Source organism: Perna viridis, chromosome 6 (genome assembly GCF_037379345.1).
Source record: "Perna viridis isolate PV_CMFRI_1.1 ecotype Kerala chromosome 6, ASM3737934v1, whole genome shotgun sequence".
NCBI lineage: Eukaryota > Metazoa > Mollusca > Bivalvia > Mytilida > Mytilidae > Perna > Perna viridis.
The window spans coordinates 37,819,209-37,838,247 of record NC_142450.1 but is presented as its reverse complement, the minus strand read 5'-3'; the positions used below and the strand labels follow the sequence as shown (position 1 = coordinate 37,838,247).

The 19,039-nt window shown below is 33.8% G+C and overlaps 1 protein-coding gene across 2 annotated transcripts; it reads right to left on the bottom strand.

The window, feature by feature from the left end:
* Positions 1-999: 999 nt before the first annotated feature.
* On the bottom strand, positions 1,000-18,776 carry LOC148614828 (uncharacterized). Of its 2 annotated transcripts, XM_088589247.1 has the most exons (12): positions 18,688-18,776; positions 16,478-16,639; positions 16,016-16,095; positions 15,460-15,531; positions 14,555-14,690; positions 14,012-14,146; positions 10,188-10,261; positions 9,179-9,250; positions 8,622-8,850; positions 8,285-8,400; positions 7,799-7,904; positions 1,000-5,030 (listed from the first exon to the last, which is right to left on the bottom strand). In XM_088589247.1, the coding sequence occupies exons 1-12, from the start codon at positions 18,695-18,697 to the stop codon at positions 4,792-4,794; spliced, it is 1,431 nt and encodes a 476-aa protein (XP_088445373.1). In that variant the 5' UTR covers positions 18,698-18,776; the 3' UTR covers positions 1,000-4,791. The 2 variants fall into 2 exon arrangements, with proteins under 2 accessions (XP_088445373.1, XP_088445374.1); XM_088589248.1 differs by lacking the exon at positions 9,179-9,250.
* Between the last annotated feature and the right edge of the window lie 263 nt (positions 18,777-19,039).

The window sequence follows — 19,039 nt, the reverse complement described above, 5'->3', positions numbered from 1 at the left end:
AGAGATGACTTTAATCTTGTTCGTATGAGATAAATATATCTATTACAAGAAAGATGTATGTTTGTACGTAGCATCTTCGTGTCACGTTCTTGGTTTCGTCTGCCTGTTGCATTTACCTTTATACGCCTGTCCCAAGTCAGGATTGTCTGGTTCCTCTGTTATTTTTTTTTCTACTAAAGTCCTTTTTCATGTTGCTAAAATAGTCTGAAAATGCATGCACTAGTACAATGTATTTCGCTGGGCCTGCGTGCAATGTTATCCTTTGTCATGAGGCTTTCCTCCGCGTGGCCGCCGTTCATTGAAGACACGTCATGTTTCTTGTCGTGGATTAATATTTTACACCCTGGTTGTTCGAAGCTACAGGCCATGCAGGGGTGAAAACATTAATCGATGAAACAGCCTCGGAGCTCATGATAAAGGTAGTTAAAGTACACACCATTTAGGCTTAGCTACGCCCCTGGTAGCTATGCACTTAAAAAAAGTACCTCGGTACCCGAACATATTTATAATTAAAAATGGTTTCTTTTTTTAGTAGGGTATTCCGAGGTGCACGAGTCATAACGAGGTTCAATTTGTTGCTAAAATTATCTCTCTTGAAAAGAAAATCAAAAGCAGAAATGTGAACACATTATATCCATTTTATTGGAAGAAGTTTACCTGATAGAAAGTCTTTGTAGTTAGAATAATCCTATTTCTTACGCTTACTCAGTTTTAGACAGATCTTCCAATAGCTACTTTTATCTTGATATGTTCATATTTGACGTTGTAGAAGGAATTTCTAGCATAAGGAAGGTTCGCTCAACACGGGTGTACAGTGGCATGTAGACAAACGAAAGTACATTTTAAAATTAATGTCGACTTTAATAACACGTTTGGTGCAGTACGTGGGCTGAAATAACCCCCGTGCACCCAATCACTTATCAACTGAAATATGATTTTTAGGCACCTCCCATTTACGATTTTTTTGTCGCAAAAAATAAAAAATAAAAAAAATAAGCATTTTTTATTATTATTTATTTGGGGGGAACTTTTAATACATCGTTGAGGCAAAAATAATTTTTTAAAGTTTTTTGACATATGAATGTCTACAAAACGAAAATAAAACTGACATATGTATATATAATAATGTAGCCCAATGTCTCAGCTTCACAATGGTACCCGGAAAATTGTGGTAACACTTAGGGTTTTGAGGTCAAACGAAAAAAATGTACCCCAACTCCGCCGCTTAAATTGACATATTTTTCAATGGCAAAACCCCTCTGTAAAAATGTTTTTTTTTGCTATTTTCTGTTTAGTATTATCACAACATTTACTTCTGGGGTTCTTTTGGCGATTTTCGTAGTCAGAATTGACCAAAAAAAATATATATATAAAAAAAATTTAAAAAAAAATATAAAAAAAAGCGAAAAACGGAATTTCAGATTTTTCTGTCAAAACTCATATAAACTCGACTCTACAATTTATTAATCAACAAAAACGCCCCTACCCCTAGAAAACTGGTATCAGTATCAAAGAGAAATCTCATTGACAGAATACCGACATCGTAAAACTCATATTTTAGGCATTAATAATTAAGCTAATAATGTTTCTAACATATCTGATCAATTTAGGCGCTTACATTTTCTTTTTGGAGTAACAACCACCATAAAATAGTAAAATGGGGAATATTCAGAATTTCAGAATTTCTTCTATATCATATAATTGTCTTTTTTTTTCGGAATACCGCAGTTTAACAAGTTTTTGATTGATACGATACACTAATATAGTCTCTTAGCTTCAATATTTAAACATTTCTCAGTCAAGTTGAGTGGAAAATTGACATCCCCACGCATGGAAAAAAATGCTTTTACATGAAGTATATGATAACTTTTTGGATATAAACGTTGTAAAATATACATACTGGATACTATAGTTTAAATTATTGATGTATCCAACATATATTTTTCTTTCAGGCGCGTATTTTTAGTTTCGATATGACAATAATGAGCTTTTCATAAAAAGGGAAATTTTCACATTTCTTCATTGGCATTTTGTTTTATCAAGTACCCTACTTCAAACAAGCTTTTGCATATACAACCACATCTATGTAGCATCTAAGTTTTCTAATGAGCCAAGGTAATGCATACTTTAACATATTCCAAGCCATATTGGCGAAAGAATATTTACCCTATATCCACTAAAATGTCAGTGAAAAATCCACAATTTGTATGTTGTAGTTTAACATTTTAATGATGTTGGATACAAATATGTCAATCATTCATCGTAGTTACTTATGTGTATAAAAATCATGATAGCAAACAAAATCAAATCATGTTAAATTGTGATATTTTAAACAAAAAATATATACAATTTACGTGCTAAAATGCATGATAATTTGTTTTATTCTGAAATTTCCTTTTTTCAATATTTTGTCGTCTTCGGGACAATAAAAGCATAATTTTCCTTGACAATATGATAGATACAAGAATATCTCAATAATAAATACCAGACAGACATTGAGCACAGTTCATGTATACTATAAACGATAATTTTCTTTCACATTCGGGCAGATTTTAGTGGGTAGGGGTACCATTCTTCGTCCAAATGGCCTGGAATACGTTTTATTGTGCACTGCCTTGCCTCATTTGAAAGGTAAGATGCTACATAAATGTGTAAATATACAAAAGCTCGTTTGAAGTAGGGTATTTGAAAATTATTGCCTATTACAGGTGAAATGGAAAAAAAATATGAAATTCCAAGAATTCTCATAATTGTCACGTTGAAACTGACAATAACTCCCCTGAAATGAAAAAAAAATGTGTCGAATACATCGCTATATAAAATACAAGTACACAATATGTCTTTTTTACATTGTTGTATGCTGAAATTAACATTTTGCTTTATGTGTAGGTATTCTTTTCTTGGGTGGGGATGGCAATTTTTCACCTAATTGGACTTGGAAAAGTTCAAATATTTATTACTTGGGCTATTAGAAAGCTAAAACAATATAAAATTGTATTCAAATATACAAAAGCTTTTTTTGAAGTACGGTATTTAAAAACAAAATGCCAATTATAGGTAAAATCGAAGAGAATAGGATATTTAAAAAAAAATCCACATTTTTTATGAAAATATCATTATTGTCACATTGAAACTGAAAAAATATGCGCCTGAAATGAGAAGACATGTTGGATACATCGATGATTAAAACAATATTTCCAGTAGTAATTTTCGCGGTGTACTAATTTCCGCTATTTTCGTGGTGGGCAGAACAGCGCGAAAAACATTACCCGCGAAGTTGATTTTCAACAATTTATAACGCTAATCATTTTTTTTTAAACCACGAAATTTACTATCTGTGAATATGTTTATTTGATAGAATCCGCGAAAATTAATACGTTTACTGTAGGTCTTATTACTGTTGTTTTTTTCTGCGTCTTCCTCTGATAATAAACATGGGATGTAATAAATTTGGCAGACAAAAACAATGTTGTTTTGGGTTTCGTCATAATAGACAATAATGTTTTTACTCCATCGGGGTCTCTGACAGAGAATCAATGTCTTCATGTTCGCATTTCACCCCTTTTATATGGAAACTAGTAGTTTCGAAAGGCGTTTGGTAGTACATTTTGCAGATCCAGCTATGAAGCGTTGTATATATGGATTTTTGTGGAATTTGGAATTCAATACATGGGCGAAAGAATATAGTCATCGTCTATTTTAGAGAGAACAAAATATACTTGTTATGTATCGTAGTCAATGTTTTGGCTACATTGGGATCTTCGAAAATGGATGTAGCATTGGCACTTAAAGACTTGAAAAAGGCTTCATATAATTAAAGTTTTAACACCCTACAGCCGTCACCAATTCTGACGTCGAATCAAGGTCTTCTGGTTCTCGTTACATACATTCTATGTCATAGTCCATCAGCATCGATAAGAATTTAAAAGCTATAATTCCAATTCATGAAGCGTGGTTCGCTGTATTTGGGTCCATTAGGCATTTGATTGAAAAGAAGAAGGCCATCTTTCCAGACATCACGAATCTGAGGTGATATATATTAGCGATGGCCATGAATCCTTATTCGTCTTGCATTGTTGTCGAATAAATTCACCACATTTATGTTATTGTTATATTGATTGGAAAATTTTCCTACATTTCTGATGTTTTCATTGCATCAGTAAGGCATTGCAGTACCTAGTCTGCGTATTTACTATGCCCCTCTTTCTCTACAGTAGTTTTTACATAGTACACATGTAGATAGGAGACTGGATACAAAGAGAGTAATGTCATTGTCAAATTGTTCGGAAATAGTTTCAGTTTTTGAAAAGAAGTATAATTAACATTAAAAATACAGCTCTGGTTTCTTACTAATGGAAAACTGTATCATTTTTTTTTCAATTTGACAACCACTTTTTTTTTAAGTACAGATTTGCAGAACTTGACAGCTGACTTTTATAAAAAAATATAAAAAATAACAGAATGTTATTTATGGCATTATGTTATTTATAACGTTTAAATAAATATAGTTTCGGTAAGCGCTATTCTTCTTTTCCTTATTGAAAGTTATTTCATTTCTTGTAGTATATTATTGTGTTTTTTTTCGACAAAGCTTTATTCGTATCCCTAGGAACTTGGTCTTGCTTCAACTTAAATATTCATAAACAACCTATATAATACATCTAGGATTGTTTGTTGATAGTTGTAGGAAACATTCTGGTTTTAGTTGTGATCATATTTATTTTTTTGGGGGGTATTTAAAACATTATTGTTGATTCCATTTTTATATTGTTCTCTATGTGCTTGTCAATGTCACACATGTTTACACAACTGGTGATGAAACCTGTTGCAGAACTCCGTATTTAAGTAGAACGACTGTACACGACCGTAGCTAAATGTGACATGCAGAACAGCACACACGTGTGATTTGATGTAGGACAGGTGTTGTGAATGACGACTACCCAGGACAGAAGATGAAACTGGGGAACCATTTTGGCTCCAAAACCAATTACCATTTGTATCTCTTTCCATGTCAGTCCAGTAGTATTTATCTGAAAATGCAAGGATTTTGAAACTATTGCGTTATAAGGCAATCACGTTATTATAAGTTAATCACATTAATATCGGGGACCTGTTTATCGGGGAAAAATATTAAGAAATGTCTAAAAGTATACAACTACGGACACTATTTAAACTATCAAGATATACATTCGTAACCTTTCAAGTAAAAAGGTAGCGAATGATCTTATGATTATCAAGCCGAAGAAGGGTAACAACAAAACTACAGAACACCAATCCGATCCATAATCAAGTCAAGTCCAAAACAAATCTGGCAAAATATACATTACACCAACGGAGCACCTGGTACCGCAATCGTCCTGACTTGGTACAGTAGTACGTGGGCTGAGATAACCCCCAGTGCAACCCCACTCAACAACCAAAATATGATTTTCAGGTACCCGTATACCCCAGTGCAACCCCACTCAACAACGAAAATATGATTTTCAGGTACCCGTATACCCCAGTGCAACCCCACTCAACAACGAAAATATGATTTTCAGGTACCCGTATACCCCATTGCCGAATCGTTTTGTCTCAAATAAAAATAAAAAAATTGAATCATTTTTGTATTTTTTTTTGGCTACATATTTAACCCCCTGGTATAACTCGCGGATCGTTATGGTGTATCCATCGGCACCATGAAAACTGATTTATTCGACAGATCATGTTTTCCTTTCCTCGTTTGTCTATCCCGGACTTGACTTTTTATGAGCAACTCGGCGGGTGTTTCTAGAAAAGCACAGGACGCTTACCCTACCGGTGCACCTGGTCCATGCTCCGAGTTTTTAGTGGAGTCCGAGTTGCTCATTTACTTTTGTTACTTTGTATGTATGATTTTAGTTACTTTATGTTCTTTGTTGTGTATGTCTGTTTTCCATGTGTGGTCTTTGTCCCTGGATTAAATTCTTTTGATTACCGCTATAACCTTGGTTCCCTTGATTACTCTTATAAATCCACTAGTTTAACCTTTTTTTATTCTTCGAACTTCTACTTTCTACAAAACATATAAAGTCCCATAACTTCGACTCTACAAGTTATTGCTTAGCTAAACTAAGACGTCTCAAATTTGGTGTCGTTCCAGTTTTCAAGAAAGAATTTTCAAGAAATGTCATTTTTTCAGTTTCAATGTGACAATAATGAGTTTTTCATAAAAAGAGAAATGTTGGAATTTCATATTTTCTTCCATTTCACCGGTAATTGGCAATAGTTTCAAGTACCCTACTTCAAACATGATTTTGCATACGCAAACAAATTAATGTAGTAGTTAGCTCTCTTATGAGCCAAAAAGATGCATAATTGAACGTATTCCAGGCCAATCTTGCGAACGAATAGTACCCCTTCCAACTAAAATCACTAAACTGTTGCCATAGATTACACAGCGGTACGAGTTCGAATCCCGCGGAGGGGCGACCAAATGATTTGCTTATTGCAATTTTGACAGTTCTAACATCGTTGGGATTTTTTCATACCCTCCGCGGGACTCAAACTCGTACCGCTGATGGCATCTATTGCAACACCGCCTGCACAAAGTCCAGCGCCCTAGACCACTCGACCAGCTAGGCTATATAATGATATAGCTTTCGCTGGTCGGGTCATTCCTCCTGTTAGGATTTATCTAGGGTTGTAACTTAGTATACGATGTGTCGTAGTACGGGACAGATCATCTAGGTGTAGGATAGGGGATCAAATTAACGATACATGTCACAACAAATCAATATGATACAAACGTCTCAGAATGTGACGACTCTATTCGCTACACTGCTCCGTTGGATCATATTAATACACGGAAGATAATGTTAGCATAGAATGGTTTGAAAAATTCCCAACAAAACTTGAACAATCAAAAGTTTTGGTCGTTCCCTCTGCGGGACTCGAACTCGTACCACTGTGACATCTATGGCAGCACCGCCTGTACAGAGTTCAGCAATCTAGACCACTCGACCAGTTAGTCTATAGGAAAAATTTAGCTTTCGCTATTGAAATAAACAAACTTTGTACGGGAAGCTCCAAACGACGTGACTTCCTTTCAGTCTGAAATCAGGCTCTAAATACTTCCAAGCTATGATTTTATTTCGCATTTAATACTATTATGAGGACTTCGTCCTCTACATTATGTTTTTGTAGTCTGGCACTTTCTTCACATTTCGAAAGAGTCCTATATGATTAAACATAACAATGAGAGACTAGGACATGTTGAAGGCACATGTACTTGGAGTCGGGAGTTTTATTTTGTTCCTGACCCAAAGTACCTGTTTTTGAAGGCTGTTCTTAAATTGTTGATTATTTTGTGTCGATTATTTTTATGTTACAGTTATATTTGTTTGTTTTTGTTATGTTTTGACATGTTGTATTTGTTCTGTTATAACAGTATTCAGTGCGGAATAAAGTGATAGCATTGGGCGTACTGAGAGCATGATTTCAGTGTAACAGGAAGTTACGTCTTGTAGAATTTCTCATACGAAGCTTTAGTTTAGCATCTTCTTCACATAAATGCGTTTATTATATGGTCTTCAATAACTACTTAAATTCAGAAACTTAATACCGGTCTCACTAATTAGCGACAAGAAATGTCAAGAAGGTCAAGGTGCATAAAAAAACGACAAGAAGAAAAAACAACGGCAAGAAGTTTTTTTGAATAAATATGTGTATTCAATTTGTTCGTTACAGGTTACACCATCCTTATGCTACTCTAGCACTTTTGTTTGTTACTTATTTTATAACACTTTAAATAATACATGCTCTGGCTATATAAAAATACCTGTATGCTGTTGACGATAATGGTTTCCGATAGTGTTCAGTAAACTTGAAAGCTCCTCCATTGTATCAAAGCTAATTAAGTTCCCGCAATTATCTCTGCATACATGCTGGAACATCAAAAATACTTAAGTCAGACTTAAAACATTAGAAATTTATGAAAGTGAACAACTTGACCTTGAAGCAAAAACACAACCTTAGTTACAACTATAATGTTTTTTTTCGTAATTGGGATTTCAATTACTCCTTTATTTACTTTGCTACGTATTATCGACGTATCGTGATCGGTAAAATTCCTACATCTCAACTTGTAAACAGGGATATAAATATCATATTTGCTTCTCGTACAAGACATGATACTTGTAGCCTAGAATCGTTTTGTCATATTCTTGAGCAAAAATTGATTTAAATAAGCTTTTGTTTAGATTTATACATGTAATAATATTATTATCATATAAATGCTGTTATGATGGTCATTTGAATTATTTACCGTCGATGAATCTTTTGATTTCGTATGTTGAGATTCAAGATAACAAGTATGGTTTGTGAAAATATGATAGAAGCCTGGGCACTCCCCTTGTTGATATATTTGATTATGTAGACAACCTGAAAAACAAGATAATATTTCATATGGAACAATTGAGAGACAAAAATAAAGAAACATACACACGTTCAAAGACTTAAAGTGACAAATTATCACAAATAAAACAATAATTATGTCTTAAGCAAAACCTAGTAATTGCTGTAGTTAGATATGGTATCAGAAATACATATGCATGTAGACCGTTAATAAACTTCTAAAAATGGCTAGCTTTATTTAGACTTACTGCTTGGGTATATAGTGGTCTTTTCAGTTACTATTGGGACATATGTTGTCTTTTCTGTTGCCGTTGGGACATCTGTTGTCGTCTTGTCTACAGGTTTCATTGTTGCTACAGTAGTTTTGTCTTTCAAAGGACGTACATTGCACCTCTCACCAGAACAGCAATATCCGGCAAAGGAAAAATCTCTTTTACCAAATATATGCATTGGAGTATTTTGGAGATCGTTGCATTTCTAAAATTTAAATGGAATCAAATTGAAAGCATTATGTCAATTACAGATAAAGGTCGAAAACATGTACATATTGTATTGTATTATTTATTTCGGTTGTATCACGTATAATCATTTCTACGTTTGCTTATTTTGTAACATTGACTGAGCTTCCGATTTTATTTTTATCATATGGAGAAAGGCTTGGACTCAGAAGAATATGCAAAAGGAAATACATGTTGGATTGTAGGGCTTGTTCTTTGTTTTATGTCCTTTTTTGGTGTTCCCTGAATTTGTTTGTTAACGGATTATTCGTTTAAATCTACGTTTCTTGGTCTGCTTTGAGACTCACCTGTTGATCTATGCAGCCTAGTTGTACTGCTGGTCTGAAATCTGAACCAAGTTTTTCTAAACCGTAACATTGCTGTGACATATACGTGAATTATTGTTAAAATATACATACAAGTGCATTTTTATAATCTAAATCAATCAGTTAAGATGTAGTAATAACGAATATTTGTATTCCTTAGTCATCGTTAATAAACATTAATCTTTATGAGTAATGCACATGATCTAGAAAATCAACAACTATTGTCTCTGCATTGGAAAAAAAACATCGAGGTTAATGTCTACTTCCACGTATACGAAAAACACAAGAGGGTACTCTGTTTAATAGGAAAAAATGAACTTATAGTTAATGAAAATTTTCGGAAAGAATAGATGCCAGGGGAGTGCTACTCCTAATCAGATCAATAAAAGGATTTGTAAATCTAAACTACGTATTTCTAAATACGCTTGGACCGAAAGTGAAATTACTGTAAGTTTTGACATCGTATGTAGAAATTTGTAGTATGGATTTACAATCTTTTTATTGATTTGATTAGAAGTATTTTATGGTGATACTTGTGGTTATTTATTAGATTCACCATTTGCCAGGTGATCGCTGAGCACTCAATACTAAAATATTCCATTTTATTTGAAAAAAAATGAGCTGAAGCAAGGCACCTCCAAAGCTTTCATAACCCTTTACGTCTTTATATACTAGATGGGCTGCATATTTGATAGTGGAAGCAAACGCCTCTGATGTGGGAAGGTATTTCAGGACATTCGATGTTCTGAGTACAATTAGCAATCTAAACAGTTGATCATTTACACCATATTTCATCAATGATGTAAACTTATTGAATCGTCTTATAGCTAAACGTTTTCAATGCTAGCAAAATTGATCTAGTAAAGCTTATAAGATAAATGTATACAGACAAGTGTAATATGAACTAGTAAAGGAATGATTTTATATTTTCATCTAAAATGTGAATTTGAATTACCTTTCGACCATGACAGAATGTAAGTTAATAGTTTACCTTGCCGAATCCACACACTGTTGTATCTGTGCAAATCTCTGGACTTGCAACCTCATTGCAGGCGAGACACTGGACTAAACAAATTTAAAGTGAAAAGTGGAAATATAAACACACACGCGTAACGAATTCTGATTTTATCATCGTTTAGTGGTATTGAACACGATCTAAAGTGGACCAGAATTCGAATAGAAAATTCGGTAAAAAGATGTTCGGAACCAGTTTTCGGTCGCGAGCAGTGGATACTTTTGATCTTTTAATATGACCCACATGAATCAATTAAGAAAAAATGAAGAAAAAAACTACATTTTTTGGAATGAGGTGACATACTTTACATATATATTATTTCAATAAGAATTATTCTTTAAATAATCAAAAGGCAGAAGCATTCTGTATAAAATATACTGAGGAATTATTTTTCTCTTAAAATCCATTTAGGTAAAGTTTCTGTAACTGTTCATTTTTCATTCATTGATTTGTCTACCAGTAATTGTTGTGGTCGATGTGTTAGGTTTATTCCTGTGTGTTCAGAAGATCTCAGATGGCAGCTTTGGGTGGTTTAGTTTATACATGACGTCTAATCTATGTCCACCTATTTGCCTGTAGATATGTTGCGTCGTCTCCTGTCGACATACTACCTGTCAAGCTTTACACTGTGACAGGCGTTCGTGCCCTCTCTTACTAGCCGCTGCAGACAAGCCCTTCGAAATTCTCCAACATTATTCAAGTCAAACGTCGATTGATAATCAGATAAGGTCGCTTAAATCATTCACTTTTTCCGACTGCAAGATCTTTGCATTTTCTAAGAGGGCTGGCAGCAGCATATAGAGTGGAGTTCTTACAAGGTTATCTTCTACACTTTTATGTCTACCGAAACCCGAAAGAGGTGTTTTGGTTAAGAGTTTGAACGTTTAAGAATTGCTTTTCAAAGTAATGTGTGTCTCCTGAGATAGGTTCTTAAAAGCTTAAAGCTATAACAAAGGAAATATTCCTCATACTTTGAAAGAAATAATTCCAAATCATCGTCTAACTATACAGAGGAAGATGTTTGCAAAATGCTGGAATTTTTAATCGACAACATATTTGTTCAGTGTGGTGGACGTGTTTTGCAACAAAAGTCGACATTCCAATGGGACCAAACTGTGCTCCTTTACTTGCTGACCTATTCCTTCACTCTTATGAGGCTGACTTTATAGCTGATCTGATCAGAAAGAAAGAATATCGTTTGGCTAGATCCTTTAATCTCAGTTTCCGCTATATAGATGGCGTATTATCTTTAAACAATCCTAATTTCGGGGATTTGATACATCGCATCTACCCAAAAGAACTTGAGATAAAGGCTAGTACAGACACTGTGAAGTCAGCCTCATATCTTGACCTACACTTAGAAATCGATGGTAAAGGGAAACTATTGACCAAACTTTACGACAAACGTGATGACTTTTCATTCAGAATTGTCAACTTTCCTTTCATCTGTGGCACATTCCTTCGGCTCCTGCGTATGTAGTGTTCATATCACAACTCATACGTTATGCCAGAGCTTGCAGAAACTACACAGACTTTTTGTATCGCGCTAGAACTTTAACAAATAGGCTTCTGGAACAGGGTTATGTTGCTACAAGATTGAAGTCATCACTATAAAAGTTTTATGATCGTCATCATGAACTCGTGGATCGTTATGGTGTATCCATCAGCACCATGAAAACTGATTTATTCAACAGGTCATAGTTTTCCTTTCCTCGTTTGTCTACCACGGACTTGACTTTTTATGAGCAACTCGGCGGGTGTTTCTAGAAAAGCAGAGGACGCTTACCCATCCGGTGCACCTGGTCCATGCTCCCAGTGTTTAGTGGAGTCCGAGTTGCTCATTTGCGTTTGTTACTTTGTATGTATGATTTTGGTTGCTTTGTGTTCTTTGTTGTGTATGTCTGTTTTCCCTGTCTGGTCTTTGTCACTGGAGTACATTCTTTCGATTGCCGCTATAACCTTGGTTCCCCTGATTACTCTTCTACAGACGATGTTACGGCAGAGGCTTTAAGTTCATTTAGTCATTAGCCACGAGGCATCAAATGACCAAATAGTTTAACTAATCGCTTATTTGCGTCTCTTCTGATTCGTAAATGCACCGAATTCGGAGAGGTTGGCTATGAGGTATGAGGTATCCTGTTTTCAATTTGCTATTAAATTATTCGTAATTGCAATAAAATTCTAATTTAAACAATTGGTAGCATGCATGTGCTAACAATCATGCTAACAACATCCACTCTTCAAATCTATACATGATGATTTGTATTACAATAGCTTCTTCAGACGAAAGTATTTTTCATTTCAAGACGCTAAACGCTATTCTAAGAGTTTCAATCTTTAAACATACTGATTTCAGTAAATAGAAACAAATATTTTCCCTTTACGCGAAAAACAAATTCTTATCCGACATCAGATCCCAGCCCCCTTTTTACGATAAAAATGGCTTATGCCTAAGTTCAAAAGTATTAAATCCCAATAAGCTCTGAATATATACAATTTTTATACTTATATACATTTATTAAAGAATGATCGGTAAGACTTTTGGAAAATGATACCATCGTATATTTCTAATAAAAGTATAATTATTATGATGTCCACAAAATGCACAAAATGACATAACGTCAACAGCTACGCTCTTAAAAGAGTTGTTAATTGTGGAGGTCGAAAATCATACATGAAATTTTAGACAGCAATATGATTTTTTTTAAGGAATGACTGTTATATTTCTATGGTCTATGAAGAAATAACCTCAATCAAATGGTGCACTCTAAATAAACTGATATTGATGTTAATTCAAATAAACCAAACAAATATCATTTTTATAGTTTAATTTAAGTATCAATATTCAACGAATAAATCATTAAAAAAATGATGAAGTTTCTATCTGAACTTCTTTTTTCAATGGTCGCTACGTGGGATATAATAAGATAGTTGATTAAAGTCTCAAATCGGTTTACTTCAATTATTAAATCACTAATATTTTTGGATAATAATAAAATAGATTCATAGGTGTGATATTAAAATTCATTTCAATATTCATTATTCTATATGTTGCAGCAAATATCGAATGACCTAAATGGACTCGAGACGTAAATAGAATCCATGTCAACATTCATTCCTCAATTCCTAAAATTGTTGGATTGAACTTTAGACATTAAAAATGGTCGTGGATTACCCCTTTCTGTGTGTTTTATTTTTATTCCATTTTAACATCCGGGTTGCTTATTTTAACATATGTCATTTTTTAACAGACTTGAAAACTTCGCCAATCATCTCAAAGGTTAAAAATACAGGCGAAAATTACTGGTTCCGGCTTTTTCACCAAAAAAAAAAAACCAAACAAACAAACAGAGATTAAAACGTTGCTTGTGTTTACTACATTTTTCTTATGAAAACAGAGATTAAACTGGGGCCACTGGTCTCGGAAATTCGTTTAAAGAGTTAAAAAATGCCACATTCTACAAGTTCTAATGTTATTATAGTAAACTTGTTGAATAGTCATGGCGGATCGGCTTGAGTATGCACCCATCAAGCAAAACTATTGAAATTATTTTTTAAAAGATGATTAATGTGCGACACATTTGTCAACTACATTTCGACATCATTTAAATCCTTGTTGGTCATGCTTACGATTTATTTATACATTATCATATGCTGCACAGCCTTCTTATGCTTTTTACCTCTTTATTTTACTGAGTCTTATTCCAGACAAATCCAAGTTCGAAAAACTACACAAAAAATACGGACAGAATGACATAAGCCTTTCTAATCTTTAAAGTTTTCTTGCATCCTATACTCACAGCATTTCTTGCACATTTTCGGACAAATATTAGCAGCAATACAATCGTCCGTACAAGGGTTAGTCATATAGAGAGAGAGACGTGTGCATACATCATCGTTTTGGTTGGAACAGTTTTTCATATCAAGGTCAGGCGCTTAAATGGAGAAATAAAAACTAAGCAATTAAGTGCAAAAATGCAGAAGGCACATTGACATTGCAAATATTATGGATCTTTTACTGCTTTTGAAACAAAAATTATATAACCAGTTTCATTCTTTACTGCATTTAATTGTATTTTTAATGTTTCAGCCTTACATTTGCACTAATGGTCAATACGGTTGACTTTGTAGACTTCATTTGCGACAAGTCAAGTCGTTCTCTTACCTATAGCCTTATCAGGTCATTTGCTCGTTGTACGTTGGTATCGCTAGGCTATGCTGCTCCTGAAATTAGCATTGTTTTCTCAAAAAAATTAATTGGCGTGCTTATTTCTTTATCATATATCTGACAATTTACATCAACTTTGAACTTAAATGCAGGATAAATAATTAACCTAATTTACCTGTATATGTATTATTTGATTTCGAAGTAAGTTGTAGTAGAGTGGCTGGCTTATTATTACATTTATCTTGATTACAACACCCAGCCTCTATCCCACCAAGGTTGGTTCCTGTTGATGATGCGTACTGAAGACAAGTCTGAAATGTGAAAAGCTTATGCTTTATTGGTAAATAGGTAACAGTTTTATAAATGTATTAGAATGTAGACTATTGAACATAGTACATATTTCACAATGTAGGAGGTTAGAATGCATTTTTGAATTTGTAAATACAAAAATATACATTCATGAATATGAACTATCATAATATCTTATTTTATTTCATGAAATTATTATACCCTTATACCCTTATCATCATGTTTTCACTTTGAAGAGAACTGAATGTACTGACGTCGAGTTATTATAACTCATGCCAATATATAAACAGGTTTCGTTATTAATAGTATCCAGAGTAATATAGCTTCATTAAACCCATGTGAGATTCAAGTAAATGTTTTGTGTTTCATATATTTGCAAATTAAATGTAGTACAGTTTGGAAAATATGGTTTATGAATTTCTGCCTTTATTTTTGAATCCCCTTCTTTTTTACGATAATGATCTGTCTATTACAAAAGTCAGGCGGTATGTCGATACAAATTATGTTACTGCCACAGCCTTATCGATATGTCGACACTAACCCACCTACTACAACAATTTTGTCGGTATGTTGATACTAACCTGCCTACTGTCATATCCACGTCGATATGACGAACCTAATGCCACATCCTTGTCGGGATGGCGATACTGACTTGCCTACTACCTAACCTTTGTCGGTATGTCGATACTAACCTGCCTACTACCACAGCCTTGTAGGGATGCAATACTCACCTGCCTAATGCCTCACAAGTGTCGGTATGTCGATACTAACCTGCCTACTGCCACATCCTTGTCTGTACGCTTCAGTAAAATGAGTAGTGAATGTCTGTGCTATAAAGCAGTACTGTAACTCAACAAAAAATAGAAAACATTACAATTATACAAACAAAAGAATTTACAACCACAAATACCGTCCGTAGAACTAGAACAGTACTATAATTTTTTGGTAACGTCCTTTTGGGAATCATTGGACAAATACATGCACAAAATGAAAGTGCATAGTACTAATGGTAATACAGGATTATTGCATTTTATACATAGGTGAATATTGATTTGTGCAGATATCAAAATGCAGGACTTTGTGAGTTCAATAGGATTTACTGCAAAGGAATATGATCTTTACTTGTAAAAAACAATTATACTCTTAAATACTCAATTATAGACTCTTATACTATATAGTAATGAATTTTCTCTGATTGTCTTATATACTGCTGTAATTTCTGCTTCTGTTGAAATATCTTCTAATAAACTCTTACTTAGAGAAGGATATGAGGTAACGAAACAAATAAATGATTAGAAATCACTTTTTTAACATCGTATGAACTCACATCGTTCGGATCGGCACACTCCACTACTTTGGTACAGTGTGAAACATCGGCTATTTCATTACATTCATAACACTGTAAAGCTGACGACCAAAGAATTGTTAGTTTTTTTTAGTAACAATATTGAAAAACTTTCGTTTGAGTAGAATGCAAAACAAATTAATTGCATTATTGTTGTTTCTTTATTTTATTCTTTTTTACTAAAATCTTTTAATTATTTGTGCTCGATGCATGAAAACCCAAGTTCAAAATAGCAACGAAACCTTGCTATCTCCCATTTGTTTCGGCTTTGTTCTCCGTGACATTGATTTTTTATATATTACTTTAAAATCTTTACACTACTAAGTGTTCATAGATTTCAGTTGAAAACAATTGAAGGATGATGATTTTTGAAAAATGACCTAGGTATTAAGGACGGACGGAAGGCCGTGTTCTTTAAACCTTTTACAATCGTCAAAAACTTACGACAAATATTACAGCTCCGTTTGCAGTACTTCGACAAACAAGGGTCTCCACAAGTATACGGTGCCTTTTCAATGAGATAAGTGCACAATGCAGGGTCTAAATCTGAACACAATTCTGTGTAGACAGAACCTGCTATCGCCAATACTACCAGTAAATGTCCAGCTATTTGCCAAAAATTAAAATTCAAAATATTTGCAAGTAGTTTTAAGGCCGTTACTAAACTTCAAAGGTTAAAACTATGTTGTGATTAAAGTCCATACTCCCAGTTGTTAGAGGAGTTGGACTTGCCAATTTACTTTTGTGTTTTGTATGCGTAATTTTGGTTATTTCATATTTTTTGTTGTGTGTAAGTATTTTCCCTGTCTATTCACTATTCTTGGATTATGTTCTTTTGATTTCCACTCAAATCTTGGTTCCTTTGATAACTCATAAACGTAAAGGGGCAACCACACACAACACACAATTGTAAGGTAGAAAGAGTAATCAAGGGAACCAAGGTTATAGCGGTAATCAAAAGAATGTAATCCAGGGACGAAGACCAGACATGGAAAACAGACATACACAACAAAAACATTAAAGTAACTCAAATCATACATACAAAGTAACAAAAGTAAATGAGCAACTCGGACTCCACTAAAAACTGGGAGCATGGACCAGGTGCACCAGTAGGGTAAGCGTCCTCTGCTTTTCTAGAAACACCCGCCGAATTGCTCATAAAAAGTCAAGTCCGGGGTAGACAAGCGAGGAAAGGAAAACTATGACCCGTTGAATAAATCAGTTTTCATGGTGCTGATGGCTACATCATAACGATCCACGAGTTCAAGATGACGATCATAAAACTTTTGTAGTAATGACTTCAATCTTGTAGCAACATAACCCTGTTCCAGACGCCTATTTGTTAGAGTTCTAGCGCGATACAAAAAGTTTGCGTAGTTTCTGCAAGCTCTGGCATAACGTATGAGTTGTGATATGAACACTCCATACGCAGGAGCCGATAGGATGTTGCCATAGATGAAAAGAAAGTTGACAATTCTGAATGAAAAGTCATCACGTTTGTCGTAAACATTTAAATCTGTATTGCAAAAGTAAATAAATTCCAACGGATATAAATGCCTCAGAAAAGGGAAAACTTAATAAAACAACGTCGGTTTCATCTTTATACTGCAATTACCATAAAAAATAAAATACAGCATTTTTGTCAACTATTTATATTTCTAATCATAATTGTAAAAAAATAAATGTAAAAATAAATAAACCCATGGTAAAACAATTAGAAAACAAGAAGAACTTCAAAACACACAAAACACAAAAACAAACGGCATGGTTCCCACTAAAACCTAGGGATATAGTCATACTTTGGAAGATAATTAGTTTCTGCTTCTTATATTGCTCATGGAAAAGCCTTCGATTATTTTTGAATCGGTCAATAAGGACATTTTTGGTGACGACCATAGAGCTCTTTGAATGTACACTGTAATATATGGTAAAATATCCTTGTCCAAGTAGTTTTGCGTAGGTTGCATAGCATTATTTAGAAATAAAAACAATGTTATGGTCCTGGTTTCTGTACATAAGCGTATGATCCAGGAAACGAAAACTTCATGCACTGTAGCAGTTGTCCTTACGATTAAACATTGAATGAAAGTGTAAGCTTTTGTCCTTCTATTTGCGAATGTGCAAAACTTGTTGTTTTTTTTTTTACTATTGGACATTTTGTAAAAAGAATCATAATTTGTTCTTGAATTATGGATCTTACTGCTTTCGTCCATTCATATAGGGCGTAAATTATGACTGAACTATAATAATTCGAATGAATTAACAAATAAAAATATAAAATTTGACAATTATGTATTAATGCTGGTTTCATAAACCCAATTGTATCGTATGTGTAAGCCTAATCGTCTGACAAAAATTCAGCATTATGGTTGGATACTTTTAACGTATAAATTTTCGCGGACTCTGATAAGTGAACCTAGTCGCAGGTATCAATTTTTGTGGATATAGCATTTTTAGTGTTAAAATTAAGTTTGTGAGTACTATTTTTCGCGGTTTTCTGTCCACCGCAACAATAACAAAAAGTAGTACGTTTACAGTATTGATAATGTCTTCTATATTGCATTCTGGCAGTTTACCTGATAATACATGAATCATGAAAATATAACAACTTAACTTAATATAAATAAACAGTAGCCATTTGGTTGTATACTTACTAATTGTCATTTTGAATCCCCTTTACATTTGTACTGATATGACTTTCTTATCATGACCAACAGTTCATTCTATTGCATCACGTTTCACTCTTATAATCATTAAAGGTTAACGATTGTTATTTTCTTATTTTAATTAATAGTATTGGTTACAATTCTTCGGTTCTCAAACAAAACGGAATATGAAACCAAATCCAGAACCGTGGAGTTCTACTAAGTGCAGTAATGGCAAAGAAGCTTCAGTGTGTAAACCCTTTTGAATTTCGTAAAACTGAAAATACGATAAATTATCTTAAATCGTGTAAGGAAAGTATGACTACTCAACCCTACAGCATTTATTTCGATAAGAGTATTA